General features: G+C 30.9%; 8 protein-coding genes across 10 annotated transcripts; 3 read left to right on the forward strand and 5 right to left on the reverse strand.

The window, feature by feature from the left end:
• Nucleotides 1-1,671: 1,671 nt before the first annotated feature.
• On the reverse strand, nt 1,672-3,565 carry LOC128884423 (uncharacterized). Its single transcript, XM_054137835.1, has one exon. The coding sequence runs from the start codon at nt 3,419-3,421 to the stop codon at nt 2,171-2,173; it is 1,251 nt and encodes a 416-aa protein (XP_053993810.1). The 5' UTR covers nt 3,422-3,565; the 3' UTR covers nt 1,672-2,170.
• Nucleotides 3,360-6,726, reverse strand: LOC128884421 (uncharacterized). 2 transcript variants are annotated; one of them, XM_054137832.1, is made up of 14 exons: nt 6,148-6,726; nt 5,903-6,093; nt 5,803-5,849; nt 5,516-5,755; nt 5,375-5,436; nt 4,998-5,318; nt 4,815-4,949; nt 4,587-4,772; nt 4,497-4,518; nt 4,326-4,451; nt 4,079-4,278; nt 3,965-4,024; nt 3,765-3,908; nt 3,360-3,709 (listed from the first exon to the last, which is right to left on the reverse strand). In XM_054137832.1, the coding sequence occupies exons 1-14, from the start codon at nt 6,724-6,726 to the stop codon at nt 3,620-3,622; spliced, it is 2,403 nt and encodes an 800-aa protein (XP_053993807.1). In that variant the 3' UTR covers nt 3,360-3,619. The 2 variants fall into 2 exon arrangements, with proteins under 2 accessions (XP_053993807.1, XP_053993805.1); XM_054137830.1 differs by having other exon boundaries at nt 4,326-4,518.
• Nucleotides 6,727-6,750: 24 nt separating this feature from the next.
• LOC128884422 (rhoptry apical surface protein 2-like) lies at nt 6,751-9,318 on the reverse strand. 2 transcript variants are annotated; one of them, XM_054137833.1, is made up of 16 exons: nt 9,170-9,318; nt 8,958-9,110; nt 8,742-8,882; nt 8,597-8,660; nt 8,496-8,535; nt 8,351-8,436; nt 8,243-8,301; nt 8,088-8,188; nt 7,907-7,991; nt 7,815-7,856; nt 7,701-7,748; nt 7,530-7,631; nt 7,389-7,468; nt 7,264-7,342; nt 7,130-7,215; nt 6,751-7,080 (listed from the first exon to the last, which is right to left on the reverse strand). In XM_054137833.1, the coding sequence occupies exons 2-16, from the start codon at nt 9,091-9,093 to the stop codon at nt 6,877-6,879; spliced, it is 1,353 nt and encodes a 450-aa protein (XP_053993808.1). In that variant the 5' UTR covers nt 9,094-9,110; nt 9,170-9,318; the 3' UTR covers nt 6,751-6,876. The 2 variants fall into 2 exon arrangements, with proteins under 2 accessions (XP_053993808.1, XP_053993809.1); XM_054137834.1 differs by lacking the exon at nt 7,530-7,631.
• Nucleotides 9,319-9,741: 423 nt separating this feature from the next.
• On the forward strand, nt 9,742-10,879 carry LOC128883712 (uncharacterized). The gene is made up of 5 exons (XM_054136349.1): nt 9,742-9,819; nt 9,878-10,001; nt 10,159-10,340; nt 10,399-10,576; nt 10,632-10,879. Exons 2-5 carry the CDS (start codon nt 9,947-9,949, stop codon nt 10,670-10,672), a joined length of 456 nt encoding a protein of 151 aa, XP_053992324.1. The 5' UTR covers nt 9,742-9,819; nt 9,878-9,946; the 3' UTR covers nt 10,673-10,879.
• A 31-nt stretch (nt 10,880-10,910) lies between these two features.
• Nucleotides 10,911-17,095, reverse strand: LOC128883711 (uncharacterized). Its single transcript, XM_054136348.1, has 27 exons — nt 16,783-17,095; nt 16,593-16,701; nt 16,319-16,529; nt 16,008-16,122; nt 15,825-15,958; nt 15,625-15,769; nt 15,390-15,575; nt 15,226-15,325; nt 15,080-15,174; nt 14,897-15,016; nt 14,658-14,837; nt 14,381-14,610; nt 14,258-14,319; nt 14,075-14,185; nt 13,879-14,024; nt 13,613-13,823; nt 13,463-13,558; nt 13,331-13,378; nt 12,896-13,210; nt 12,331-12,839; nt 12,045-12,265; nt 11,910-11,990; nt 11,664-11,859; nt 11,446-11,607; nt 11,228-11,336; nt 11,098-11,173; nt 10,911-11,037 (listed from the first exon to the last, which is right to left on the reverse strand). The coding sequence occupies exons 1-27, from the start codon at nt 16,996-16,998 to the stop codon at nt 10,914-10,916; spliced, it is 4,308 nt and encodes a 1,435-aa protein (XP_053992323.1). The 5' UTR covers nt 16,999-17,095; the 3' UTR covers nt 10,911-10,913.
• Nucleotides 17,096-17,961: 866 nt separating this feature from the next.
• LOC128883813 (uncharacterized) lies at nt 17,962-19,496 on the forward strand. Its single transcript, XM_054136561.1, has 8 exons — nt 17,962-18,105; nt 18,153-18,242; nt 18,301-18,365; nt 18,411-18,489; nt 18,546-18,646; nt 18,697-18,740; nt 18,797-18,879; nt 19,117-19,496. Exons 1-8 carry the CDS (start codon nt 17,995-17,997, stop codon nt 19,165-19,167), a joined length of 624 nt encoding a protein of 207 aa, XP_053992536.1. The 5' UTR covers nt 17,962-17,994; the 3' UTR covers nt 19,168-19,496.
• LOC128883812 (uncharacterized) lies at nt 19,117-23,372 on the reverse strand. The gene is made up of 10 exons (XM_054136560.1): nt 22,812-23,372; nt 22,620-22,746; nt 21,523-22,519; nt 21,436-21,464; nt 21,309-21,372; nt 20,399-21,262; nt 20,295-20,346; nt 20,138-20,228; nt 19,922-20,087; nt 19,117-19,847 (listed from the first exon to the last, which is right to left on the reverse strand). Exons 1-10 carry the CDS (start codon nt 23,333-23,335, stop codon nt 19,711-19,713), a joined length of 3,051 nt encoding a protein of 1,016 aa, XP_053992535.1. The 5' UTR covers nt 23,336-23,372; the 3' UTR covers nt 19,117-19,710.
• A 651-nt stretch (nt 23,373-24,023) lies between these two features.
• On the forward strand, nt 24,024-25,779 carry LOC128883831 (DNA repair protein RAD51 homolog A-like). Its single transcript, XM_054136612.1, has 3 exons — nt 24,024-25,181; nt 25,241-25,403; nt 25,448-25,779. Exons 1-3 carry the CDS (start codon nt 24,354-24,356, stop codon nt 25,621-25,623), a joined length of 1,167 nt encoding a protein of 388 aa, XP_053992587.1. The 5' UTR covers nt 24,024-24,353; the 3' UTR covers nt 25,624-25,779.
• Nucleotides 25,780-25,841: the final 62 nt, after the last annotated feature.

Consider the following 25,841-nt stretch of genomic DNA (forward strand, 5'->3'; position numbering starts at 1 on the left):
GCGTCAGTTGATTATCTTGTTTCCCGAATGTACTAAACTGTTTTAGATTTTTATAATCCTTCTGTTTTGCAAAGATTTCTTTTTGTTTGCATTTATTTTTTTAATTCATTAGAGAATCACAAAAACTGCTTGAAAAATTTTAGGTAGAATTATGAAATTATGTAATAGTATTAATTGATGAAGTGAAGTCAAAATAATTTATACTTTTTTATAATTCTTTGATCACTTGTTCAGATCCTAATGAAACTAAAGTTTATCCGATTCACCTTGAATAAAGGGCTCTTTTCGGATGCCTAGTTTGATTCTAAAAAAACAAATATTTAAAAATACATATAATTTTTTACGAAAATCTTTTGTTTTACGAGACAAGAAAAGTACTACATTTATAGTTTTACAGGACGCACTTTTTTGTATAAGTTGCTTATAATATTGTTTTTTCAACAATAATTTTTTACTTAAAGGTTCAATGCCCTTATATATTCAATTATTTTATGCATTAACGAATGCATAATATAAGACTCTTACTTGAAAAGCCTAAATATGAAGACTTTACAATAGTAGTCATAATCGTTGTGGATTGTTATCGAATGCTGGAAGAAGAAAACATGTAATAATTCATGATAATTTTTGCGGTTACACAAGTTGATGATATAGCTGAAATCAATTACGGAACTTTAACTTTTTTTCGTAAAATACACCTTTAATGGTAAACATTGACGTCACACGTTTCCCTCGGATGTTTTCACAAATTATTCTACGCCTCATTTATCTACCAGTAGATTTGACTAGGATAATTTTGATTGCTTTTAACATAAATAATCGCATCTTCTTTATCAGAGTTGTGTAAAGCGTAAGTGTACATAAATTCTTCACTATCGTTGCTGGATTGTGGTTTGTTATGGGAAACTGAACAAATTTTTCTATATTGGAGTCATAACTTGAATTTTCGCTTTCTCTAACAAAATAAGTTGCCACATGAACCTTTAAGTTTGTTTTTGCGTATCCATGCATACAGTTCAGTATTAGCAGTAGCACCAATAAAAATTTCTAGAACAGTCTATTATCGTCGTGTTTAATGGATTAAAGTGAAAAATTCAATATAACAAGTTAATACCGTCTTTTTTAAATTGTCAAAAGTAGACAGATTTAGAATTTTCTAGTGACGCTCTTAAACAACTTCTTTTTGGTTTTTAAAGCATAGAAGATATATTTTAAATCAAACAATCAGTTAAAAATGGATAAGAAAAGTATGAAAAAGACACCGTTATGTACTTTTTTATTTTAGAGCTCACAGCATATGCCATCTGAGTATAAGATTTCATTGATGAGACAATCTTCAGCTTTATAAAATATAGAAAACTTTCACATAGCGACTACATTTCTTTGTGATTTGACAGGCCGAGTTTTCAAATAAAACATAGTCATTGATAATGATTGCACTATTGAATTTCATACATTAAAACGTTTGCATAGTGTGTTTTGTAGTGTGTAAACCGTGAAAGCTTGTTGGTGATGTTAATGTTTATACATAAAATTTACCTTTCAAGATTTAAAGATTAACAAAAAAATGCAATGTGTAGATACCAAAATTAGCTTAATTTATTAGTAATTTAAAAAAGATTTTAAATTATAGTTGTTTCAATTAAAGTAAGGTATTACAGTTTCTCTTGTAAATAAATTCTCGTTTTATGTAAAGATGCGAAAGTAATCAAAACAGTATGCTTAGTCGAATAACAAAATTGTTAAAATTCTAAAACGTGGCATATATATTTCTATTTCGATGCAGCGTTCCATTTTGTTAATTTATTATTCATAAAACCAAAAGCTGTTAATGAATGTTTACCTCGTCTCATCGTTAGCACAAGGTCGTTTAAGGCATTTATAGCCTTAGTAATCAGTACCAAGACATGAAAAATTTACCAGTTATATTTTTCTATTATAATTGAAGAGAGAATTTCTTAGCGAAAATTCAAAACAAAATAAACCATAGCGGGTAGATGGTTTAGAATAAGAAAAATGTAAAACGAAAACCATTTAATTGAGGACGAAAATAAATGTTTAAAAAGTCAATTAAAAATTTTAACATTTTTTCAAAGAAAACAAAAATAGTTTTCAAGACTGTTTCTATATGAAAACGGACAATTTTAATAGACCAGCACAATATATAGGTTTAGTCCATTTTATGTAAGATAGAGCGCATGTAAAGAATGAGAAATGTACAACTTGGTAAGACCAAATAAGGGTTTTGTAAAGACAGGCGTAAATGATTTAAAATTTTGTGAAGTAGAATTCTATAATTTTTATGAAAGTTATGCCAGAACAAAGCTTTCAAATATTTCAAATTAGCAGACGAGGAAGAAGCGGATTCTTCATCATTCGTTATTGTAGCTGAGTTGTTGCTGGACGAGTGGCCACGTGATTTACAAGACATAACTAAACTTTCTATAAAGTCGTCAAATCTCGTAATAATTTTTAATTTACTCAGGATGTTGGTAATTGTGGAAGCAACATTTTTTTTAAAAACATTTGAAACATTCAGTATAGATGGGTGCTCCATTGGAGATTTATATTCCGAATCAAAAAGAGTTTCAAATATATTGGTAGTATTTACGCCTGTTTTCTTTTTCGTTCTCGTTTCCGCATTTAAAGTATTACCAACATTCGATTGACGTTTTGCTTTTTGTAAAACATGAGATTTTAGTACACCCATACCATTATTGGAAAATGATGTTTTTACAAAAAACGGGTTTTCATTATATTCGTTGGTTTGGGGAAAATCTGTAGTGAAAATGTCATCATATAAGCGATAAAAAGAAGAGGACGTTGGATGTATATAAAACGGAGAATTTAAAGGTTGTGATAAAGATGTTTTATTGAAAAAATCATTCAAAAATTGATCAAAAATAGTACGGGCTTTACTTTCAGATACATCAAAATTCATATGGTATTGGTGCCAATTAGATGAAGAAGTTTTTCGGAACGGTCCAGAGAAAGACTCATTCTTTGTGACATTTGTTCTTTTATCGTCATATAAACGTCGTTTTTCGTTATTTCCCAGAGTTGCATACGCTTCAGCAATGCGACAAAATTTTTCTGCGGCTACTTTTTGATTTTTTCCTTGATGACGATCAGGATGCCATTGTAAAGCTAATTTTTTATACGCTTTTTTAATTTCGCTTTCTGTGGAATTTTCCGGTATATTTAGAACTTGATAGTAGTTTTTTTTTTGTGTTCCATAATAACGAAAACATTGTAGTCCGGTTCTTGATTTGAAAAAATTTTTAGGTTTTATACTATGCTGATGTAAGCACAGTAGAGAGTATGAGTTATTTAAGAAAACTTTGGGTTTGCCACCTGAATAAGAGCGTCGGTATTGTAACACTTTGTTAAATACATTATTAGGGTAAAAACAGAAATTCATGTATGTTTTTCAAAAAATAAAAAAAAATGTTCACAATTTATTATTACGAAAACAGGGTGTATCATAATATTTAGTATTTGTTGATCCACCATTAATACTAACAGTAGTGCACTAAACAGGACATTATTAGGCTTTGTGTTGTGACTTTTCTGATTTCGCAGAGAATACATTTGAAGTTAAATAACAAACATTGGAAAATTAAAAAATTTTAGTAGCAACAGCGTGTCCTGTTTTGGTTTCAAGTTGCATTGCAGCTCGAATGATATCTTCTAAACTCGCTTCTCGAATCTAATACACCGAGAAAACAAACTTAGTATAAAAACCGCAAACGAAAGGATAATACTTTTGAACGTAGTTCACGATTTTGGTTGCTATAATCATATAATTGCAGGTTAGTGAAATTTAAAAGCCGGTCACATCTCCATTGGAATACAGAATCATTTACAACCTTGTCCGCCGGCTCAATTTGATTAATAGCATCTTCGTCCTATACCAAGAAAACATGTTGTTGCAATATACAATAAATAAAGCTAATTAACCTACCGACATTACTTTTTCCTTGTAATCATTCCATTTTTCAACAAGCTTTTCTGGAATCGTTTTCTATATAGTTATATAGAAGTAATAAAAAAATTTGCGAAATCTGGGCTGGTTTACCCGTAGAAGTGTTGTTTTGGAAAGCGTTGATTCAGGTAAGCACCATTCTTCACGTTCTCGATAGAATGCGGGAGGAGGAAGATTGTCGTGGCCAATTACTTTGATTTGAGTAGATGTTTCTTGTACTACACTTTCATCTAATGCGGTGTCTAGAAAGCTTAACACTGGAAGAAATTCGGTTATGTAAGAATTCGGGCGTTCTAATAATTATCCATGTCAAGTTGACGAAAAAAAAAAATAATGTTACGTTTATATTTAAAGCGAGTTGACTGATTTGGAATTGTACCAACTCTCAACCTTGAACTCAATGCAATCGGATGATTAAGTAAATCTTTTGGTACTGTTTCAAGGTCATTTTTCCATGTTTCCGTATCTAAAGTAGAAGATTTATCTACCACATTTAGTTTGGATTCCGTACATCCTGTTTTCTTCCAATGTGTCTATACCACGCAAAAAAAGATTATTATTGAAAAAAAAAATAGAAGGCGTCATAAGAAAAAAAATGTACCATAAGAGTTTCTTGATCATTTAGTTCATTTACAAAATCGGAAAGTATTAAAGGAGGATACCAATTACGAGGTGCAGAAAACCAAGGTAACGAGTGTATTGACACTGATGGAACGCCGTTGAAACAGCTGCTACAGCGATGGAGTAAACTACACAGGTTTTTATGTAATTCTGAAAGGCTCGATACCTGTCGAAACAATGTTAAAATTTATTTTATATTTTTTCCTACTAGTGATGGGGAGAGTATTGTGCACAGTGCAGTCAGACCTTCTGAAGGGGTTGCCTGTGCTGTGGTCAACTTGATTTTTTGATTTACATAATGTCGGTTAATATAGAAAACGCGAACAGTTGAAATTAAGGCCATCTACAAAATTAGATATATGTTTAATTGTTTATAAAACTCAAAACAAACCAAAATACTCCGTTTGAATGCTGATGAAGTCCAGGCTTCTTTGAATGCATCTAGTGACAAATTATCAAAATAGTTCAAGCCGTAAACGCCATTCGTTGTGTAATCCATAGGTGTATGAGCTTTGTCTAAATAAGCTTGGCCGCAACATAAAACAACTCTGTCACATAAATGTTGATGTTTTATGAAAGGCAACGGGCCTTCTGCTCTTGGAATAACTTCTGAAATAGATGGAATAGAATTATGATGAGAAAGTAGTATTAATAATTTTTTTAATAAGTTAAAGTATTCCTTCCCCTCAGATAAATTAGACAGTCCCAATAACTAAGTGAAAGAAATCATCCAGTTAAAATACAACAAACAACAATTTTTCAAATTACTAAAGCAGGATCCTGAAAAAAATTTAATATAGACTCCCAGTTTCCATGAACGGAACGAAATACTAAACCAGCATAGTGAGATTGTTTAAAGGTTGTTATAATAAGAGATTTCAATATTTATTTTTATTAAAATGATTTTACGTGCGTCAACATCAAGAGAATCAGAACGAACAGAAGACAGACGTCGTCGTTTCTTCTGATGGCTTCCTTTCTCTACTTCTGCTGATGTATCAGACATAGATGTGTCCGCAACTTCTTCATGTCCTTTAACAATTTCTGAACAATCAAACTTCCGAAAACGTTGCCCTAAGTCATTGATAAAATTTCTTTCTTTTAAATTAAAATGACGTCCGTAAGCATCCCGAATGCCCTTGTTACACACTAAGAGTACAAGTGTAACAATAAAAAACGAACGCAAATAAACTTACATCCTTGAAAATTCATTGGAATTAACTTAAAACAAACTGTCTTCAACCTTACAGAATGAGCTATACATTCAGAAGTTATCCAAATAGAGAAATTCATCACCTTGATAGAATTCCACTAAAGTTATCAATAGTTCCGTAAATTTTCTTTTCGAACGCATTGACAAGAGCAACAAGCCGTGCCCGTGCGATACGTAGAGTTGCAGAGGGCTCTTGGTCTAATATCTCTTTGATATATTTATGTTGGTCGCATATACACTCGCATAGTTGAACACTTTCTTCAATGGTACACCTCTACAACAAGTCGTTTTTTATTTCACGAAGACTAAACTGTATCACTTTACAAACCTCAAAAATACCACAGATAATATCAAAAAAATCTCCATAATATATCAGTGTTTCTCGTGTCAAGAAGTTAGCTAAAAAGACTATGACTTGAAGTGCAGCTTTCTTGTTCAAAGGTTGGTTCTTAATTAAATACTCTGAGAAAACTGAAAATGTATCAACGAAAAAGGTTCTTAATAACGGCGCCTCTAAAGTTTCTTTGAGTACTCCCGAAATATCATGGAGAGGTTGTAACTTTTCATTAATACTCTCAAAATAGTTTTGATTACATAAATCTTCAGAATTTGAAAGTATATTTTTTGAAAAATCTGTGGCTAAACGGTCAAAATATGTCGATACTTTATTTTTGAGAGTCGCGTCGTTATGCATTTGGCAAAGGTTTTTTTGTTCAAATACACATTGTCTTATGGTCAAAATAAATTTTCTTACTGTTTTAAAAGGTGTTAACAAATGTTTCTGTAGTATGCTGTATGTTTGAGAAGGATAAAGGTGAGTAATTGAATGAAAGAAAAATAAGTCTTTCAACTTTGTTTTGTGGCAAAAGTAAAAAACTTCAATTTTTGTAGAACGAGATACAATCATCTTTATATGATCAAAAAAACTTTTATCTTATCTTTAAGAATAAATTTAACAAAATAAATGTAATTTAATGCGATGTTACAAAATCATAAAGTATTTATGCGAAAATGTTATACTTTTATATAAGCGCCGATTTCACTTTCCTAAAATACGTTATTTCATAGTAGTTAATGAATCGCTACTATTTTCATTTTCACAAACTAGGGGCAATGCTTCTCCGGTAATCGAAGCAAAATTTTTTTCGGGAAGTACGGCTAACGGATTTTCCTCAGAAGACGATGGTAGTTCTTCGTCTTCGTAACTTTCCATAAGACGTATCATTGAACTTAAAGCTTTGGGTTGATGATGTTTAGGTATCTGAAAAAATTTCCATACATTTTGTGTTTAGTTAAAAGAAATTTTGAACCTGAACTTCGCTTTCTTCTAATTTGTGTCTTTCGGTCGGACTTATAAGGGTACGCAAACCTGGTTTAATAGAAATTTTAGGCCGATCTATAGAATGTAGCAAATAGTATCTGTTTAAAATGGTAGAAGAAATACTTTTTTTCAATTTGGAGTGAGAAGCAGCAAGCGATTCAAGTTGGGAGGCGTTCGGGTTCCCTTCCAAATATGCTCGTAACTGTATTTGAAAGTACGATTTGCAAGCAAACAAGTATATTTCATACCCTAAGAACGAATTCGTAAAGACCGTCCGACCATAAATCTCTATCACGATCGACTCTTGATAAAAACATATCTTGTACTCCTTCAAAAAAAAAATTAATTTATAGCCTAACAATGCAAGCAGTGTTTTCCTTGAAAATTACCTGACTTTGTGTAAAATTTAACATAAAATATATGTCGATTATGTTTATCAGGTAGAATTAAACTTATAGACAATAATGGGATGCTACCTAATGGTTTTTCACCTGTATCATAAATACAAAAAACCATATAGTGTTTAATTTTTATTCATCAATCTATAAAAAAATCTCTACCTTTTTGTTCCCCTTCCTTATTGTGCCAGTATACCCATTTCCATCGGTCTTCACAAATTACAAAAAACGATCACAAAACAATATCACTTCATATACGTGGTAAGCGTCACCTACATCCACTACGCTCAATTGCTTTAAAGTAGCAAGTCTTCCAACCTAACACCAAATGATTTAACGATAAAGAAACATCTTGCTACAAGTTATACCGGTTCCTACAAGAATATTCAACGGCCCTTCTAGAATACGAGAAAGAAATTTTAATTTTTCTTTTTCATCTAAGGACTCAAAATTCTATATATAGAAAAATCAATGAAAAGAACATTAACTTTGATTTTAAGCAATTTAAAAAAAAAAGTACAAAAGGATTCACAAAAACATTTATTTTACAATGGGAAAGGCATCGCCATTTTTCTCTTGAGCTTCGCGTGCAGCTCGAACCATTGCGTACTCTACAAGAGGTGAAACATTTTCTTCCATATTTGTGAATACTGAATGGGCGCAATGTTGTAAAAAAAGTATATGCTTGCTTTTATAAAACATACAACGATGAAAAGATAATCGAACTTTCACTGTGAGTTTATCATTTTTTTTTAAATGGTACCTAAAATCATACATATAAAGTCGATTTTGAATCTGTTTAAAAAATTGACCATTCTTGCTGGGGAAATTTTTTTTCAATAATATCCTGTAAAACATTAAGATCGATTGCTCCTAATAATGTGCTGGAAATTCGACCCTAAACATGATATGCTTTTATCAAAAACGGCTGTTGAATTTTCTATCTTATTTTGGTACCTTTCTCCAAAGAGATACTGTAAGAATGTCGTCCATTTGCCTTTGATATAAGATATATTATTTGTTACGTGGCATAATACTAAATAAAAGTTTCTCTCTACCGAACGTGAATTTTTAATCGTTCAAAAATCGGAACTTCCAAAGTTGACGGGTTCACATTATTTTCTGAAATAGATGAAAAAATGTTCAAATAGTTTTTATTAAATCTTGAAGAGTTATAGCAGTTTTTAATAATTTGTTTGTTACTTGAACTTTCCGTGTCAAAACGACCGCATTCCAAATAAACATAAACAGCGGCTCCCCTTGGTATATTTGCAGCTTCATGTACTTCAACAACAAGATTAAGCTTCTCATGTGAGTGACATCCTCCATGAAGACAACAACAACCTGAACAAAAAGAGTATGTTGTAGTATTTTTTATCAAGCAACTAAATTGAGAGCAAAATATTTTCAATCGTTTACCAATAATTTGAAATTCAGACGGATGCGGAATTTTTTTGCGTAAAGCGTATACTGTACTAGCTGCCATTGTACAGCATGCTAGCCCTCCTAAGGCTCCATTCAATGGATTTCCGCCCAGAAACAGTAGTGGAAACATGAAATTGAACTTAGATTCTAGATTTTATAGGTAATATAGCATAATACTGTCAGTCTGGTTTAGTGCACCGTAATACCTCAACTTTTTTTGGTGATTGAACGACATACTAATTTCAGACGTAGTTTTATAAAAAAAAATTATTTTAAATGACGTGGCCCTTTTTTTAACTAGCTGACGATGGATGAATAAAAAAGTTTTTTTTGTCTTTTGTTTTTTACTAAAAAAAGAACTGGCTTTTACATGTGAACATATGAACCGCATTAGTCGAAGAAATTTATTAATTAAAAAAAAACGTGCACCATTTTTATCGATCAATTTAACTAGAATGTTTATAAAAATGCTTAAAGTTATTAGGTTTATTTTTTTATTATTTTGAAAATAAATCATTGAAATAAATATCATTCATTTTTAGTTTCAGTAGCAATGTAGTTACTAAAAATAAGAATTTTTTATTAAACTCATATGTTTCCTACTTTAGTAAAAAAATTGGAAAACGCATTTTTTTAATAAAAAGAAACATTGTTCATTAAAAAGTAATTTAATATTTAAAGGCTTAAGTGGATGAAAATGATTTCGCAATTGTTTAAAAATAACTCATGACGTGTGTAAAGTTATCTTTATTAAAATAAATTTTTTAATAACTAGTAATTAAAATAAAAAATATATTTTTCATATTTCTTATAATGAAGGCATGCAGATAAGAGGATCATGAACAACGAGTATCAGGTATTGAAGCTAGATCACTGTAGTCTGGCAACAGCAATTTTTTCCATTTCATTAACAGCTTAAACTTAAGTTATACGCCTGAGTCTCATTGAATTTACTAACTTTTTAGCTTTCTCTTGTACGAAAAATGGTTATTTCCCGACGAATTGTCAAGGAGACTATGAATTTAGCAACAGATCCTCGTAAGAAATGAAATTGAAGTAACAATATCAGTATTCTTGTTAAATTTGTTCTTGTCAAATTTTTTTTTACTTTCAATTTTTTTTGAAATTCTATATATTGTTTAGGCCTTATTTTAGCTATGTATTATTTAAATAATTAAATATTTTGGTTTTGTAGCTCCGAATATTGTAGCGACACCGGATGCCAATAATTATCGTCACTTTCAAATTATGCTGGTTGGACCGTCTGGAACCCCTTACGAAAAAGGTCTTTATCGATTGGAGTTATTTTTACCGGAACGTTATCCTATGGAACCCCCCAAAATTCGTTTTCTGACAAAAATATACCATCCCAACATAGTAATACAATGATCATAAACCTTTTGTATGTTTCTGATTACTCTTTCATTTTGTTAAGGATAAACTTGGCCGTATTTGTTTGGATATTTTGAAAAGTAACTGGAGTCCAGCTCTCCAAATTCGTACAGTACTTTTGTCTATACAAGCGCTTCTTGCTTCACCTGAACCGGATGATCCATTAGATACATCTGTAGCTGAACATTATAAAGCAGATCGTGTTGGATTTGTAAATACAGGTAATCCCATGATGCATTTTTTGTTTAATGTAAACCATTCCTTTTTTGTTATTAGCTAAAGAGTGGAACCGTATATACGCTATAACAGATTCTTAATTTTTCATCTATGAATGTTGTTTAGCTTCAATATTATCTACATGTAAAACAGTTCAATCAAACACATCCATGACGACCCGTCCAATGATTTTGACCAGAATCTTTTATACACACTAAGCATATTAAATAATTATTTTCCTGATTCAAAATTGATTTTGCAAAACAACAATTAAAAAGATTTTATGAAACAAAATTTTGTTGCTATGGTCTTTTAAAATTATAATGATAATTAAAAAAAAAATTAAGAGTCCATTGAACTATTTTTCAACAATAATTGCTGCAATTTTTCCGATGTGCAAAGACTATGAACACCTTCAGTACAAGAACGAACGATAACAGGATTGACCCTACATCGGTCAATACATCTAGACGATAGTGCAAATTATAAACTAGACAATAAACATAAAATGGAAACCACGGTTCACCTCCATAATCGTGTGGTATCAAACAATTCTTTATGCCATTTTAAACCGGATAAATTGGTTTCCAAAAGCGGCAAATCTATAGAGATAATAAGACCGTCATGGGAGTAAGGATAAAGTGTATGCAACAAACCTTGATGGAAATCTTGTAGTAAGAGTCGTAAGCAACCCTTGAAGGTTAACGTTAATAAGTAAACTTCATGATAATGAAGTATACCTAAGGCTACTTGAAAGATAATCGTCTACATTAACATTAAAGAATAATTGGATAAAGAAACAGCATATATAAAAAAAAGTTTTGAACTTATGACAGGCTTTCGTGTTTTAAAAACAAGAATTGATAAATCGTACTTCTCCTCCAAGAAAAATACGATCCCAAACTTTAACAAGTTGATCAATCGGCATACATCCAGAGAACAATTGTCCAAACCATACAGGTAAATAAAAGTCTGGTGTTATCTGTAGTGTTTTAAAATGTTTAAAAAGGACAGGAAGTTTTTCAGAGAATAAAGTCTAAACACATATAAAATTTTGTTACTGGATTATAAATGATAACAAAAAAAACCAACTTGAAACAACTGAAAACGAACGAATGTACGATGTGAGGATTCGGAATTATTTAAAGATAATAAGTCGTGAACGGGAAGATTTGTTGAAAAAATAATACAATGCAATAGTTTCAAACCAACGATACGAGAAGTTGTTATGGATGTGCAAACGGCGGCAAGATGAATAATACTAGTAAAGCATATGGGTGATTTCACTCTAAATGATCAATTTTTTTATAAATATAGATTAAACAAAAAGAAACATACAAAAAATCATGATATGCGGAACATAAAAAAACTATAGCGCAAAACCATAATTGATTTGTCGGTGTGCATTTTTTTTTTTTTCTAAAATGTCATATTAAGATAAACTTGTATTCAAGAGTTCTCTAAAAAACTAACCTTAAAAACAAAGGTTCGTGACAATGAAAACATGTGTGATTTGTTACGGTCGTTTTATAAAAAGAGGGGTTTAAAAATGAAGGTAAGCTGAAAGGGTCTGTGGAATGTTGGGAAATAATTAGTCTCGCTGGTGCAGAATTGCTCCTTCGATAGACGGAGACTGAATGCAGTGTGTTCATTTGATACGAACAGCTTGCGGGTATATAGTCATTATATGATATCTATCAAGCATTATGAAACCAATCATAAAACAAGACATTTACATTTAAAAAGAATATATTGTTACCTTCCCTTTGTCAGAAGAAACGCATAAGTTAAAAAAATTTTTATTCTTCCTATTCGTTTCAATATTTTCCATCAAACAACAGCTCTCACACTGAGTAAAAGTGCCCTCGTAAATTCGTGTTGTATGTATTAAAGTTTGTTGTAAACCAAGAAACCATCCACTATACAATTGACATGGACACGGAAGTAGGAGTTGTAAGTGATTTGAGTGTTTTATAATTTCATCATGGAGAATATGAAAAATTTGCTGACAGAGTGGTTGTTTCTCGTTGGTAATGCGAGGTGTAGTACTATACAAGGTATCATCGAGTTCAGTGGGAAAAGCTCTGTTTGTAAAACAAATAAGCCAAAGATTGGCTCGTAATGCATCTGGAAGTCCCAACCACCATACACCTAAAAGATAATCACTTATTCGACTAATATGTGAGCCATAATTAGGTATATCCTGTGACGGTATGCTCCTACATAGTATTTTGGATCCGTTATCACTTAAATTTCCAGACATTCTATCTAAAAATAAAAAATACTTTATTAATTTTTCATTATAAGAACAAAACGTTAAATACCGAATACTGGCTTCATAAAATTTGTTGTCGTTTTTTTATGTAAAAGTCTCTTTTCCTGATTCCAATCAAAATACCAGTAGCAAATATAATGACATATGCGTCCCATGATACAAGGACGTAATAAAGAAATATCCTCTACGGAAACTGTTGCTACATCATTTACATTTTTAACACTGGTTACGTTTTTGCAAGAAACACGACACGCTCCAGATATTAACCAGCGAAAAATTTCAAAATCCAAAAATATTACATGATTGATTGTATTTAAAGGCCAACTGGGAATGGTTAAAAAATTCCCGGTTTTATTAGGATTATCTTTTTGACATTGACAAAAACATTCACTTTTTTACTTTCATGCGCAGTTGAATTACACTAGTTTGCTATTTTAGTGTTTAAGATGTATCCAGCAAATAAACGACACCAAAAAAATATTACCTTGTAAAAATTCATTCGACATTGAAAAACTGCTCAAAGGTTCATAGTCTGTGAGCGTATGTAACGGAAAAAAATTAATTAAAAATATTGCAAAATTACGTAGAAGAATGTACAAGAAACAATATTTGTTACCCATCAGCATTGTATTTGTCCTTTTAATAAGAAAACTTTCTCTTAGAAAGCCACTTTCATGTTTTTCCGTTTTGCAAGAAAAACGATTTTGTTGCGCTGCCAATGAAAACACGCTTCATTACAAACAGGTAGCATTCAAAAACCATATACCAGGAACTAGCCACTCGTTAAGAAAAGAGACATTTTGAGTCTCGTTCAAGGAAAATGAGTCACGAAAAAAATTGGAGTAGCTTTGCTGTCCATTTAACGCACTAGAACATGCTCCCAATCCATGCCAATGATAATCCCAATTCGTCAAAATATCCTTCCAGTGTCCCAAGACGGCAGCTGTTTCCACACTTTGTTGATTTTCTTTGAAGAACTAGCAAACATGTTAAAAAATACGCTACTTAATAAAAACAACAAACACTGCGTACTGGTGTTTTGTCAAATGGATTATAAAACTTCTTATTTTTATTAGCGGAGTGCGTCATATGTGAAAAAGAGCGCATTCGCACGACATCCGTTTTTGATCCATCCGCGTTTGTAGAGTCCGTTTTCGAAACTGTTGGTTTTTGTGATTCTGGAAGAAAGAAAAAAAATATGAAAAGGAAAGCTATTAAACCATATTACTTGTTTTGGTTAATAAGTTCGAAAAGTTTCTGCTCCTTTCTTTGGTTGCACGTGAAACACATATTTCAGATTGGGTCCGTTTAATGAAGCAATTGTCTAGAACATCATCTACTTTTTGAGGGAAGATGACAGAAAAAAAAAGAAAGTCTTTTGAATAAAAACATTTCACATACACCTCCCTACTTGAATGTTTTGACGTGCTTAGTGTATCGTGGAGTTGACGAGAAGAACTGTGAGATACATCTCTAGTTGAAGATATTTATTAGAGGGAGAAACGCTTTGAATACATTTAAAACCAATGTTTACCCTGGAATAGAAATAGATCTGCCTTTCACCATCGTGAAAGATTTTATGACTTCGTCATGAGTGCAAGAGGATGCAGTGAACCTTTTGCTTTGTCTATGCATTTCTTTGTTAGATGGAGGTAATTTAAAACGTTGAGATGAAAGAGTTTCGTAAGCATATGACATAGGACAAAGTTCTTCTTGTGAGTTAGACACACGCTCCACTTCATTTAAACCATTTCCACAATTTTCCTAAAATCAAGACTACTTAAAATTTTCTTTCTACCTGATAATCTCACATTTAACAAAGAACATTTCAGGCGCTGAGATATTGCTAAAATAATAGATGCCCAAGCCTGTAACGGGAATTCCGTTGCAACCGATTCACACAAAACGAGTTTACGATGAGTTGAATAGATTGTACAGCAAAACTCCGGTATATTTCGAACTCCTCGTATTTTTCCTCTGCGTGAAAAATACTATAAAGGAATTAAACAAATTCAATATTAATTTTAATCTAGTATAATTATATAATCACCTCTATTGTGACATCCTCTATATCTACTAAAGCAATAGAACGATCAATTTTTTTGTTTTTCATGCCAAGTAGGTCCACATTTTGCTGTCCAAAAGGAAACCATTCTAAAGATGCTTCATCCTAGTAAGTAATCAAATAATTGAAACGCTTTTTTTACTGCTGTCATGTTGCATTATAGCTTACATCAGAAACTTTTAATTGACGCAATCTTAATGTACCAGTACGACAATATTTCACGAATACAACGCCTTTTTTTATGACTTCATTAATTAAGGATTCTATTCATAGAGGTGCCTAGTTTTTCGTGATTTTTTTTTGACATTGCTTACCATGTTTGGTACCATTAGATAACCTCTTTTTTAATGTAGAATTAAATAAAGTGTTTTGTAATAAACCCAGGTATTCCTGTTTTGACAATCGGGAATAAAGCTAAAAAAATAATCATTAAAAGTACGAAGAAAAAAAAAAAGTTATTCAGCGCAAGTATATTTACCAAATCACGCTCAGTGTAGAATAAACGAAATTCTGATGTAACAACATTGTCATACACTCCCTCAAGATATTTACGGGTAAAGATTAAAGGGAGATCTGAGTTGTAAAATTTCTTGTCTTGTGCTGGTTTTTCGTCTTTTGTTAACAAAAGTTTAACAAAGGCATCCTTGGTCATTTTTTGTCGAACCTATAATTTTAAATGTAAAAATTAACTCATTTACCAATCGAACAATTACCTTTGTATTATGCTGATCTGTGTGAAGCATAAGGATGGCATACGCTAAATATGCGATTGTATCTGGAACCATGTCAACGGTAGAATTATCATTCACATATGCATTACTAAAAGCGTTAACGAAACGTAACAATTGTTGTGATTCCCTGAAAATAATAAAACAGAAATATTATAAACTTTAAACATAAAGATGTACCTTACCCTGGAGGTTGAAATTTAGAAAAAAATAATCGTAATGCGGATACAAGATCAACGTTTTTAAAATCAAAAAAACGCAGAAAGTGCTTCACGACTTCTGTATTGAAATCATCAGGAATGCTTAAAAATTTTCCAATCTGATTAATAATTCATTTAAGACCACGAATTTTGTTCCAAAAAACATACACGAGATTTCTCCAAGCCTTGAGTAAAAAATAGAAAAGCTGCTATTTCTTCTGAACTCGTTGGATCTAATAAACCATTCTTCTTCAATAACACAAAGGAAGGAATGGGTCCTAGCCTTTTTTTTTGTTTATTAGTAATATATATATAAAAAAAAAAAAAAACATTTAATAAATTATTCAAAAAAACATATTAAAATATTGGGAAACTAATGGAAAAAAATTAGAAATACGCTTGACTCTTTAATAAAAAAAAAAACTATATAATTTCAATTTTATCGTTGTTTCAGTCAAAATTTTAACACAATGCCTTACGTATTGAAAGTAATGATAACGGAGTCTAAAACTTCTCGAAAAGAACGATTATATAACGAAAAGACTAAATTTTCTTCAATACAGTATTTTTCATTCAACGAAGCCCACAATTCCTTAGATAAGTTATTGAAAGTAGCTGGTTCATTTTCTTTATTGGACAAAGATGATACACTAGAACAGTCTCTATAGTTTTGGTTCTTTCTGCAAGAATCTGAAAACGGAGGTTGAAAATTTTAATTCTTCTTTCCAGAAACTAATGAAAAACAAAACTTACAAATGGTGGAGGAATTTGGGAATATTGTGTCTTCTACATGAACATAATGGGATGTGTTTAAATTGAAAGGTGTTTCTAAGCATTGACATCTTTTAAAATTGCTACTATTCTATAAAAAGAAACCGTTTATGATGGAATAACAATACAAAAACACGGATGAAAAAATGTCCTTAAAGTAATACAATCTTACAGGAGTATCTCTGTGTATGATTCCTTGACGTATTGATTTCACGGAACTAATCTCATCCAGGGCTAAATAAGATGATGGTTCCTCTTGATCTATGATTTCTGGTGCCTTCAGTACATTTTCGTTGATATCAATTTTTTCATTAGATTGTGACTTAGTTTCTACATTAAAAGTACTTTGGAGTTTTATGTTATTTAAACAGTCCTTTAATCTTTGCATTGAACTAAAAACTTTTCATAAAAATATACCAGTGAGGTTTTTGACTGTCTACGGTAATATATTTAGTTATAAAATCTGGAACAACGAGTTGCCTATACATCAGTAGTATACAAAAAATACTTTTCTTTCTCCTACAAATTATAAAAAATTAATACAAATAAAAGATTTAAGGCATATCTTTACTTTAAAAAGACAACAGTGACAAACAATATTTTTAAAGTTTCACAACTGTTACCAATTTATTGATGACAATAACTAAAATGTTTATTTTTGGAACAATTGATACTCTTTAATACTCTCTCTAAAAAAAAATTCTACTGAATTTTTTTTCAACAATTCTTTTAAAAATTTCTTTTTAATAAACTCAATTTTCGTTAATACTAGCTAGTAGTAACATTAGTAAAATTTAACTTCTTTTTATTCATGCTTAAATTAATAACAGAACGTCTGCTTAAACTGGTCACAGCTTGAGGATGCATCAGAGTACTTATAAAATTACCGATAATAAAAAAATTTAGTGAATAAATCTACATTAATTTTCATCTTTTTGCATTTCTTATCGCAATATTTGAAAAAACTGTTAAATAATGTAAAAATAAAAGAAAAAAAAATATTATTTATTCGGAAAGGAAATTCTCTGAACAAACAACATTAAACAAAGTCTAAAGCTTACTTCAATAACGTAGTAGTTTACATGACGTAAGGTTTGGTATGGTTTCCAACGTAAAATCAGTGTTTTAAATGAGTTTCACAAAAAACATAAAAAAGTGTTTTGGTTTCTAGTAACTCAGACACTCTATTAGTAAATGTGTAAAAACGTACTCGTTATAACTTTTAACACGTTCAATAATAATTTGTTTACAAATAATCATAACACTAACTAAAAAAATATATAAAATGAAATTAATACAAGATATTATAACTCGACAGGGTCGGTAGTCTTTCACATAAAAAAAATTCAGCTAATAAAACCGACGGTGTGAAAAAAAAAATCTCATGCATAGTAATTCAAATTATCTTCTTGTTTTATTTTCAAAAGGAATCAGCGAGAACGTTGTTTCGTTTTTTCTTAAGGATCTAGAACGTTACAATGTTCGAAACGTTGAAGTAATATTATATTTAAAATACTTCATGTATTTCATAATTTGCACTAGGAATACAAAGATACAGCGTTGCTCTTTTCCCGAATATCCAATGCGACGTCCAAAGTTATTTGTGTGTGCGCCGCTCAAACCTGCTACACGGTAATTGATCTAATCTCTGTTCAAACCTTTGTATTTCTATGGCTTTCAAACTTTGAAGTTAATGAAAGATGCTGTAACACAATTGTCGTCACCTAAAAACTTACACGGCCTAATACTTTTTTGGTAACAAGTACTTTTATTATAATAAAATTATTGAATTAATGAAAGCGGACCTTATGAAGAATTTTATGCAACTTGGGCCACAAAGTGCCCAGCGTTGAAGTTTTTATCCCATAACTTAAAAGAGGTTCCAACAATTCTATTTCACAAAAATCTTTATTTTTTAATAATTTTTCTCTATAGGTACGACGAGCAGTGGTCTGGTGTTTATCCGGAGGAGACTTTAATTCTCAAGGTGATGCGATTTTATTAGACGATTCTAATGAGGCATTAGGCGTAAATGAGTTGAGTATATATTTGCTATAAAAATTTACATTTTGAAGTTTTGTAATAGATATCAAAATCAAGAGTATGGTAGCAAAAGTACCCTATCCATCAGTAAGCTACGATCTAAAGTTTACAAATGCTTAACCCCGTTAAAATAATATACTTAGACAATACCGAAATTGATCAATTATCGTGCAGAACGATACAAACTACACAATCTTTTACACGGCTCATCGTTTTGTGGTTCCTTGTAAGTTATTACCTATAGTACTTGACATGTCATAATGATGAGTGGTAAAAATCTTATAAACACGCAAGGGGAATCAATTTCTCATAACATGCGCTTTTTTGCCCTTTCGTTTCTTTTACTTTCATATTTTATAAACTATAGTTTCATGCCGTCTATACAATAGAGTATGAGTGAAAGAGGTGTTATAATAAGAATACGCGATTTTTGAAAATACATTTCCCTTTATACTTGAAACAGCATGATATAATTGGATCAAGGCATGTGGATATACCTCTATATACTTCTTAAACTTTTTGCATGAGACACTGTACTAAGAAGTACTGGCGAAGGGTATATGAGTTTTTCTGAATTTTCACTTGAAGCCTTGGTGAATTAATTAAAGGAAACGACAATATTAATATTTTTAATACATGCCTTGGAAAGCGTGCAAAATTGTTGTTCAGATCGTCATTGTCATTTCAACATAGCAATATGCGCCGTAATTTTTTTTTCATGAAGAATGGATATATCTCAGTTTTTTGTTAATGCTAACGTTTTGGTTATTTAGATAATGTTTTTTTAATTATTTTTGAAAAAAATGAACTACTCATGTAACAAAAAAAAGAAAAGAATTATTAAAGTAAAAATCAGTAGAATACGTTAAAAAAAATTTCAATCTAAAAGAGTGGAGTCACTTATTTTCATACTTATCGCTTACAGAAAAAAGTTTAAACTGTTTATGAGTATGATTAGGTCAAAAATCAACATGCGTTTTAAAAGTAGAATACTAAAATAAAAAAAACACGTAGTCTCGATGTGGAAGTTAAGGTTTTGTTAAGTGAAGATGTTTTCTTAATAAATGTTTGATTGTCGGGTATTGCCAAAACAAATAGGACAACCGCGTGGTACATTATGAAGGAACGGTATAATACTAGGTATTTTGCTATCAGCTAAAGGAAACTCAAATGTGTGTCCACAAAGAGCACAATCTAGATATGACAGTAGACAAGATCGTGTAAACATATTGACACTAAAATAACACTCTCGCTGTATGTTTACTTACGCCAAGCTTTACCGATGACGGATCGACAAGCATCTAATGTCAAGTAGGATATAGGAAGAGTATGAGAAATACCATTTTCAGAAGAACAGTAGAAATTTGTATATGGATAAGGACATTCGGAAATTTTATGGCAGTAAAGACAACTACTACATAAAGGTGCTTTTGTCTAAAATTCAGTGTATTGTCTAAATAAATATGCGAAAAAAAACAACTTACTTCTACACATAAACAGATAGCCTTTAATAAATTTTGGATCGAGGTATGCTTATGAGAAACTTGAGTATTTTTTTGTACAAAGCAAGATAAGCTAGAAAAAACAAGAACGCGTTATCGCTTTAATAAATGTATTCTTTGCAAAAAATAAAGAACGTACTTTAAGCAACTGTATAAAAAATACTTTTTGATTTGATATGTTAAATTATAATCTATAAAACGGTAGAACAATAAGAAGAAGAATATTAGTCTTCTTAAAAATACTTGGAACGGAGTCCCATGTTGATGCAAATGCTGGTTCCATTAAAGACCAAAGAGATAACAAACATCGGCATAATTCAATATGGAAGAAACCCATTAATATTTTTTGTTTCAATAATTCATTCAACTCTTTAGCATTTTTCTCGTTAATGTCGGTCAATAAATTTTCTTCAGTGAAATGTTTTGATGCTTCACATAAAATATTTTTTATAATGTCAAAAGCCGAAGTAAGTGAGTATAGTAAATAATTTAAAATTGTATCATATTGGCTCGAAGTATTTGGGTCTAAATTTTTTAAAAATGAGATGAAATGATATAATAAAAAGCATAAGATTGAACCAAAATCGTTATCACTTTCTGAAAATTTGGAATGTTTTAAATCGAAGTGGAACATCCCTAAGGTTTTAGAAAGAAGTTTATATAACGATAAATGCTCAGGTTTTAAAAAGCTGGAAGACGTTTTAAAAAATTTAGTTGGATCAAACAGAAATGTATCTTTTTCATAATCCGATCCCAAAAATGGTTCCTCTAAGTATAAATGTTTCAACGTCGAAATTTCTCGTATTTGTAGTTTATGCATGAGCCAATACATCGGCTGACGAGCATAAAACAGTTTAAGTTGACTGAAAATAAACACTTCGCAAGTTGCATTAGTTGGTACTTGTTTTGTTATAAGTTTTTGAATCACATTTTTTAAAGGTCGTAACCATTTGACTAGTAAAGAATTGAGGACAGTGTTCAGTATACTTTGATATTTAAATGTTTCAATAGTGATTCCAACAAGATTATAACATGTTTCTGTTTGGTAAATACTAGAGACATCTTGGACAAGACAGTGAGCACCTTTTTGAGGACTTGATTCTAAACCTAAAACATTTGTTTTATAAATCTTTCTATGAGAATAATATGTCACCGTATAAACGGATTGATTCATTTTTTTTTACGGTATGACTACTTTTCGAAAGATGAAAAGATGACTATTTTCATTTAAGGAAACAGATTAATTGAATCAGGAAAACGAATCGCAGAATAAAACGTACATTTAAAAGTGTTTTTTTTTTTTTGGATGCTAGGGTAACAAACGAAATTAAATGGTTATGAAAAAGTGTCATTTTGGTAAGAGTTACCGTTAACAAGAAGTTGATATGCATCATAAAAATAAGAACCAATTTCGGAACTCCAAAATGATGTATAGTGTTCCTGGATTACTATAGTACATTGTTTTTCCGTTGAAATTTGGAGTTGGACAGAATTTAACACATATGTCGCATTTAATCCAATCGATTCAATAGACACCACAAAGTTTTTGTCATCCATACAACAAAGATCAACACAGCATAAACCGGTAACAGGTGATTCGTGAGTAGAAACATAAGTTAAGGGTGCACATTGCTGAATAGTGTTGGTTTGTAAATCGAACGATTCCACCCAGCAAAAAATGTTTTGATTTAACGAAGCGACAATAAGCCATAAAAATATACTACCACTCATAATTTCTTTTGGACTGACACAAAGATAAGTAACTGGTTGCGAGCAATATTTGATATGCACGATACGTTCAATAACAAGTATCATAGATGTGGGTTGCGTCTCAACATATTGTAATCTAATATGGATGGACGTTATATCACCAAAACCACTCCCTGTATAAAGAGCAACATGATAAAATTCCTGAGGGTCCTCAAAAACATCTGAAAAAACGCATGATATTATACAGTCTTCTTCAAAAAGTAAAGGGATTTCAATAACACATAAGCAGCCGAAATTCAAAGATAACTTCGGATCCAAGCTTTCCTGCAACCACCACAAAGTCACAAAATGACGAAAAGCGATTGCGCACAAAGAACCATGGAACATTTTATTTGTTTTATTTATGGCGGTTGCTGGAAATATTATATTTATAGTTTTGTATTTTGTCAAAACATGATAAAAAAAACTAGTTTGCTGTAAATTATCAGAGATGTTTTGAATAAGAGAAAAATCATTCATTTGGGAGGTGTTACATAATTCATGTAAATATGTATTGGAACAAATGGTTTTAGAAACATGCTGTTTCTTGCCGCATTTCCAGTATTCAAAATGCTTTTCAAAATAATCATTTATATCGGCTACAAGAACTGTTTCCTAAAAAAGAATAAAAACAATCATTTTAAAAATAAATTATTTAACATTTATGTTAGAATTATAGAAACACGTACAGCTATATGATTCAAAAGAAACATACTCTCATTTGACAATCGATGTGACGTAATTGTAACAAGGATCCGTCACAAGTGCCTATAAAGAAAGTAGGTGAAGGATAAGGAGCTTCTCTAATACATAAAGATGGGCCCCAACAAAAAATAGAAAATCTATACAGATGTAATCAAAAGAGAAGAAAATCGAATAAAAACATTAAAGAAAAACAGTGAAATACCGTTTTGTCATTTTTAGTAATCTTTTAACAAGGGTTTCAGATGATTCTTTAAAGGAATTACATAAATCATGTTTTTGTTCCTTTCGTTGTTTCATTAGAGAAGTGTTCTTTGTATCATACAAATCACATTTCTCCGTGGGAGTTTTACCATGATTTTGTTCACACATCGTAGTAAAGACTTGTGAATGAAGCGCTGTAACAAAAAGATTTGAAACATTCGTGAGAGTTTTATCCTTAATACAGCATACATAAATAACACTTTGTAAATACGATAAATCACATGTATTATTTTGAATAGTTTTAATTGAAAGATTTATAACATATGGGAAATTGATTGGAAAATTATGTAATCTTTCATTTAATGGAATTTTCTCTTTATAGTTCCTTTGTAAAAGAATATCAGCATCGAATACGTAAAGGAATTCACTACCCATGATTGATATCAAATTATCATCAGACCAAAATAAACGGTTTCCTCCGTTAATTTTACCATTGAAAACATACGGTGATGTGAGCAATTTCATTCTCTGCACTTATTTATTTTGTTTTAAACAATAAAAAGAAACACCATGAAATCTTCTTTTGAATTGTAAAACGTCCCGTTTTACAATCAACAAATAATACCCTTTTAAGGAAACCAGATATATAGCATAGTAATAGACCTAATAACAATAATGATATTAATCCGATAGGCTTTTGAAAAATAATAATCTGATAAACTTTTAGAATTACAATAATAATAATAATATCATAATTGTTTGAGATCTTTACTCAATGTTTAAAACTAAAAGATTTTTTTTTTTAATATTAAGGCCATTAAAAAAAAAGAAAAGCAAATAAACAACACGTTACATAAAAAACAAACGGTGTTTTTAATATTTATTCCGACAAAAAAATGAACCTTATAAAAACAAACTGAAACCTTTGTTTCCAAATAGGTGATATATTTAAATAGCTTTTAAACGAATACTTCATAATAAAGGCTGATATCATGCGTAACAACATTGAACTTTTTTAAAGACATATATGACTCGTCATAAATCTTTCTAATTTCTTTAACATTTAATATAAGTTTTGTGATATGTACGATTCAAAAAAAATTTATACTGTTATTAAAGTAAGCGTAATACGACGACTTCTATTATTAGGAAAAATATTTTCGGGGAATGTATTTTATAAACATCAGAAAAATTGATTTGTACTCAAATTTTTTTTAATTTAAAGTGAGTTGAAAAAGAAAAAAAAAGAAAGACACGAGTCACACTTAGAGGTTTATTTTATTTTCAATGAATCACGTCATGTTTTTAATCGGACACGAAATATAAAAACGATGAACACGGCGAAGTAATTAATTGGGTACATTATATAGCTATTGATAAAAAGGTAAACAATGTCGTCAAGACATAAAAGTAAACATCTGTTAACTCCCGCCCAACACATGGTGAGTCATTTTGATTACCATATTGTAAGACTTTTGCTTAAAGGAACAATTTAACGATAGTATCATTTTTTTAATTTGCATTTTACACAAATACATCTATTATGATAGAAACTGAAAATATTCATGACGTCGTTCGATTTCAAGCACCAGAAAACTTACTGAGTTTTGACGATGAAATATCAACACCAAAAATCGTTACCAATAAACAGGAAACTACACAACAAATTCATGGGCCTATACGATTAAATTACTTATTATCAAAAGGTCTAAGGAAATCAGATATCGTGTTACTTAACCAAGCAGGATTTACGACGGTGGAGAGTGTGGCATATTCACCTAACAGAGCATTGTTAGCAATTAAAGGGATTTCTGAGCAGCGGTGTGAAAAATATAAACGCGCAGCAAAAGAATTAGTTGGAATGGGTTTTTGTTCCGCAACGCGGTACATGGAAGCACGTGATAATCTTATACGATTTACCACAGGAAGCGTACAAATTGACAAAATTTTACAAGGAGGAATCGAGACAGGAAGTTTGACAGAATTGTTTGGAGAATTTCGTACAGGAAAAACTCAGTTATGTTACACACTTGCGGTAACGTGTCAACTTCCTTTTGAACAAGGAGGTGCTGAAGGAAAATGCTTATGGATTGATACAGAGGGAACATTTCGTCCAGAGCGTATACGTCGCATAGCAGAGCGATTCAAACTTAACAGTGAAAACGTTTTAGAAAATGTTGTTTACGGAAAGGCATTTAATACCGATCATCAATTGGAACTTATAATTGAGGCTTCCGCTTTAATGGTAGAAAGTCGGTTTGCACTTCTAATTGTAGATTCTGCAACGTCATTATACCGTGCTGAATACGTTGGTCGTGGTGAACTCGCTGCTCGTCAAAATCATCTCTTACAATTTTTAAGACGTCTCCATGTTTGTAAATGATGTTAAAAAGAAACAAAATTCTAATCATTTTGTCTATTTTTTTTTAGAGTCTTGCCGATACGTTTGGAGTTGCTGTCGTCATTTCTAATCAGGTTTGTGCCAAAATTGATATGATACCTTCATTCAATTTTGGAAGAGGAGTGGAAAAAGTTCCTATTGGAGGTCATATTATGGCTCATTCAAGTCAAACACGACTCTCATTGAACAAGGGTAACTTTTTTCTTTTTTTTATTGAAACAAAAGAGTGTTGACAGCTAGGGGAGCAACAAGAATCTGTAAAGTGTACGACAGTCCAAGCCTTCCCGAATCAGAAGCCGTTTTTCTTATCACAGAAGGTGGTGTCTCTGACGTACCAGACACTTTTTCGCCTAAATTTCAAAATAATAAATATGCTAACCAAGATTGTCAATCGGATGATTCTTCTTCCTAATTATATATAAAGCGAAATCTTATTTGTTCATGTCTTATTTTATTTACTAAACTACTATTATCATAGCATTACAACTTTTTTCTCAATAATTTAATTTCTTTTAAATTTTTTGGTAATTTCATTCTATAAAATTTAACGCAATGTATTGAAACCTTATTATTATTGATAAGTCTGCTTAATTAAATTTTAATGAAAAATGTTAAAAGTGTTAATTTATA

Source organism: Hylaeus volcanicus, unplaced genomic scaffold, assembly GCF_026283585.1.
Source record: "Hylaeus volcanicus isolate JK05 unplaced genomic scaffold, UHH_iyHylVolc1.0_haploid 12237, whole genome shotgun sequence".
NCBI classification, from domain to species: domain Eukaryota; kingdom Metazoa; phylum Arthropoda; class Insecta; order Hymenoptera; family Colletidae; genus Hylaeus; species Hylaeus volcanicus.

Excerpts from the sequence above, each read along its gene's own strand:
- LOC128883711 (XM_054136348.1), bottom strand. The coding sequence starts at position 16,998 with ATGCAAAGATTAAAGGACTGTTTAAATAACATAAAACTCCAAAGTACT. Across the intron at positions 13,379-13,462 it reads GACAAATACAATGCTGATGG|ACTATGAACCTTTGAGCAGT; the intron begins GTAACAAATATT and ends ATACGCTCACAG. Across the intron at positions 11,337-11,445 it reads GTATTTTTCTTGGAGGAGAA|ACGATTATCTTTCAAGTAGC; the intron begins GTACGATTTATC and ends ATGTTAATGTAG.
- LOC128884423 (XM_054137835.1), bottom strand. The coding sequence starts at position 3,421 with ATGAATTTCTGTTTTTACCCTAATAATGTATTTAACAAAGTGTTACAA.
- LOC128884421 (XM_054137830.1), bottom strand. The coding sequence starts at position 6,726 with ATGATTGTATCTCGTTCTACAAAAATTGAAGTTTTTTACTTTTGCCAC. Across the intron at positions 5,437-5,515 it reads TTCTCTTGATGTTGACGCAC|TATTTCGTTCCGTTCATGGA; the intron begins GTAAAATCATTT and ends ATGCTGGTTTAG. Across the intron at positions 4,773-4,814 it reads CAATACTCTCCCCATCACTA|GTATCGAGCCTTTCAGAATT; the intron begins GTAGGAAAAAAT and ends TTGTTTCGACAG.
- LOC128883813 (XM_054136561.1), top strand. The coding sequence starts at position 17,995 with ATGCATAGTAATTCAAATTATCTTCTTGTTTTATTTTCAAAAGGAATC. Across the intron at positions 18,647-18,696 it reads GAGGCATTAGGCGTAAATGA|ATATCAAAATCAAGAGTATG; the intron begins GTTGAGTATATA and ends GTTTTGTAATAG. Across the intron at positions 18,880-19,116 it reads TCATCGTTTTGTGGTTCCTT|CATGATATAATTGGATCAAG; the intron begins GTAAGTTATTAC and ends TACTTGAAACAG.
- LOC128883712 (XM_054136349.1), top strand. The coding sequence starts at position 9,947 with ATGGTTATTTCCCGACGAATTGTCAAGGAGACTATGAATTTAGCAACA. Across the intron at positions 10,002-10,158 it reads GAATTTAGCAACAGATCCTC|CTCCGAATATTGTAGCGACA; the intron begins GTAAGAAATGAA and ends TTGGTTTTGTAG. Across the intron at positions 10,341-10,398 it reads AAATATACCATCCCAACATA|GATAAACTTGGCCGTATTTG; the intron begins GTAATACAATGA and ends CATTTTGTTAAG.
- LOC128883831 (XM_054136612.1), top strand. The coding sequence starts at position 24,354 with ATGATAGAAACTGAAAATATTCATGACGTCGTTCGATTTCAAGCACCA. Across the intron at positions 25,182-25,240 it reads AATTTTTAAGACGTCTCCAT|AGTCTTGCCGATACGTTTGG; the intron begins GTTTGTAAATGA and ends ATTTTTTTTTAG. Across the intron at positions 25,404-25,447 it reads ACGACTCTCATTGAACAAGG|CTAGGGGAGCAACAAGAATC; the intron begins GTAACTTTTTTC and ends GAGTGTTGACAG.
- LOC128883812 (XM_054136560.1), bottom strand. The coding sequence starts at position 23,335 with ATGAAATTGCTCACATCACCGTATGTTTTCAATGGTAAAATTAACGGA. Across the intron at positions 22,747-22,811 it reads TTACTAAAAATGACAAAACG|ATTTTCTATTTTTTGTTGGG; the intron begins GTATTTCACTGT and ends ACATCTGTATAG. Across the intron at positions 22,520-22,619 it reads ACATCGATTGTCAAATGAGA|GAAACAGTTCTTGTAGCCGA; the intron begins GTATGTTTCTTT and ends ATTCTTTTTTAG.
- LOC128884422 (XM_054137833.1), bottom strand. The coding sequence starts at position 9,093 with ATGTTTCCACTACTGTTTCTGGGCGGAAATCCATTGAATGGAGCCTTA. Across the intron at positions 7,992-8,087 it reads ATGGCGATGCCTTTCCCATT|AATTTTGAGTCCTTAGATGA; the intron begins GTAAAATAAATG and ends TTCTATATATAG. Across the intron at positions 7,081-7,129 it reads TAGAAGAAAGCGAAGTTCAG|ATACCTAAACATCATCAACC; the intron begins GTTCAAAATTTC and ends AAATTTTTTCAG.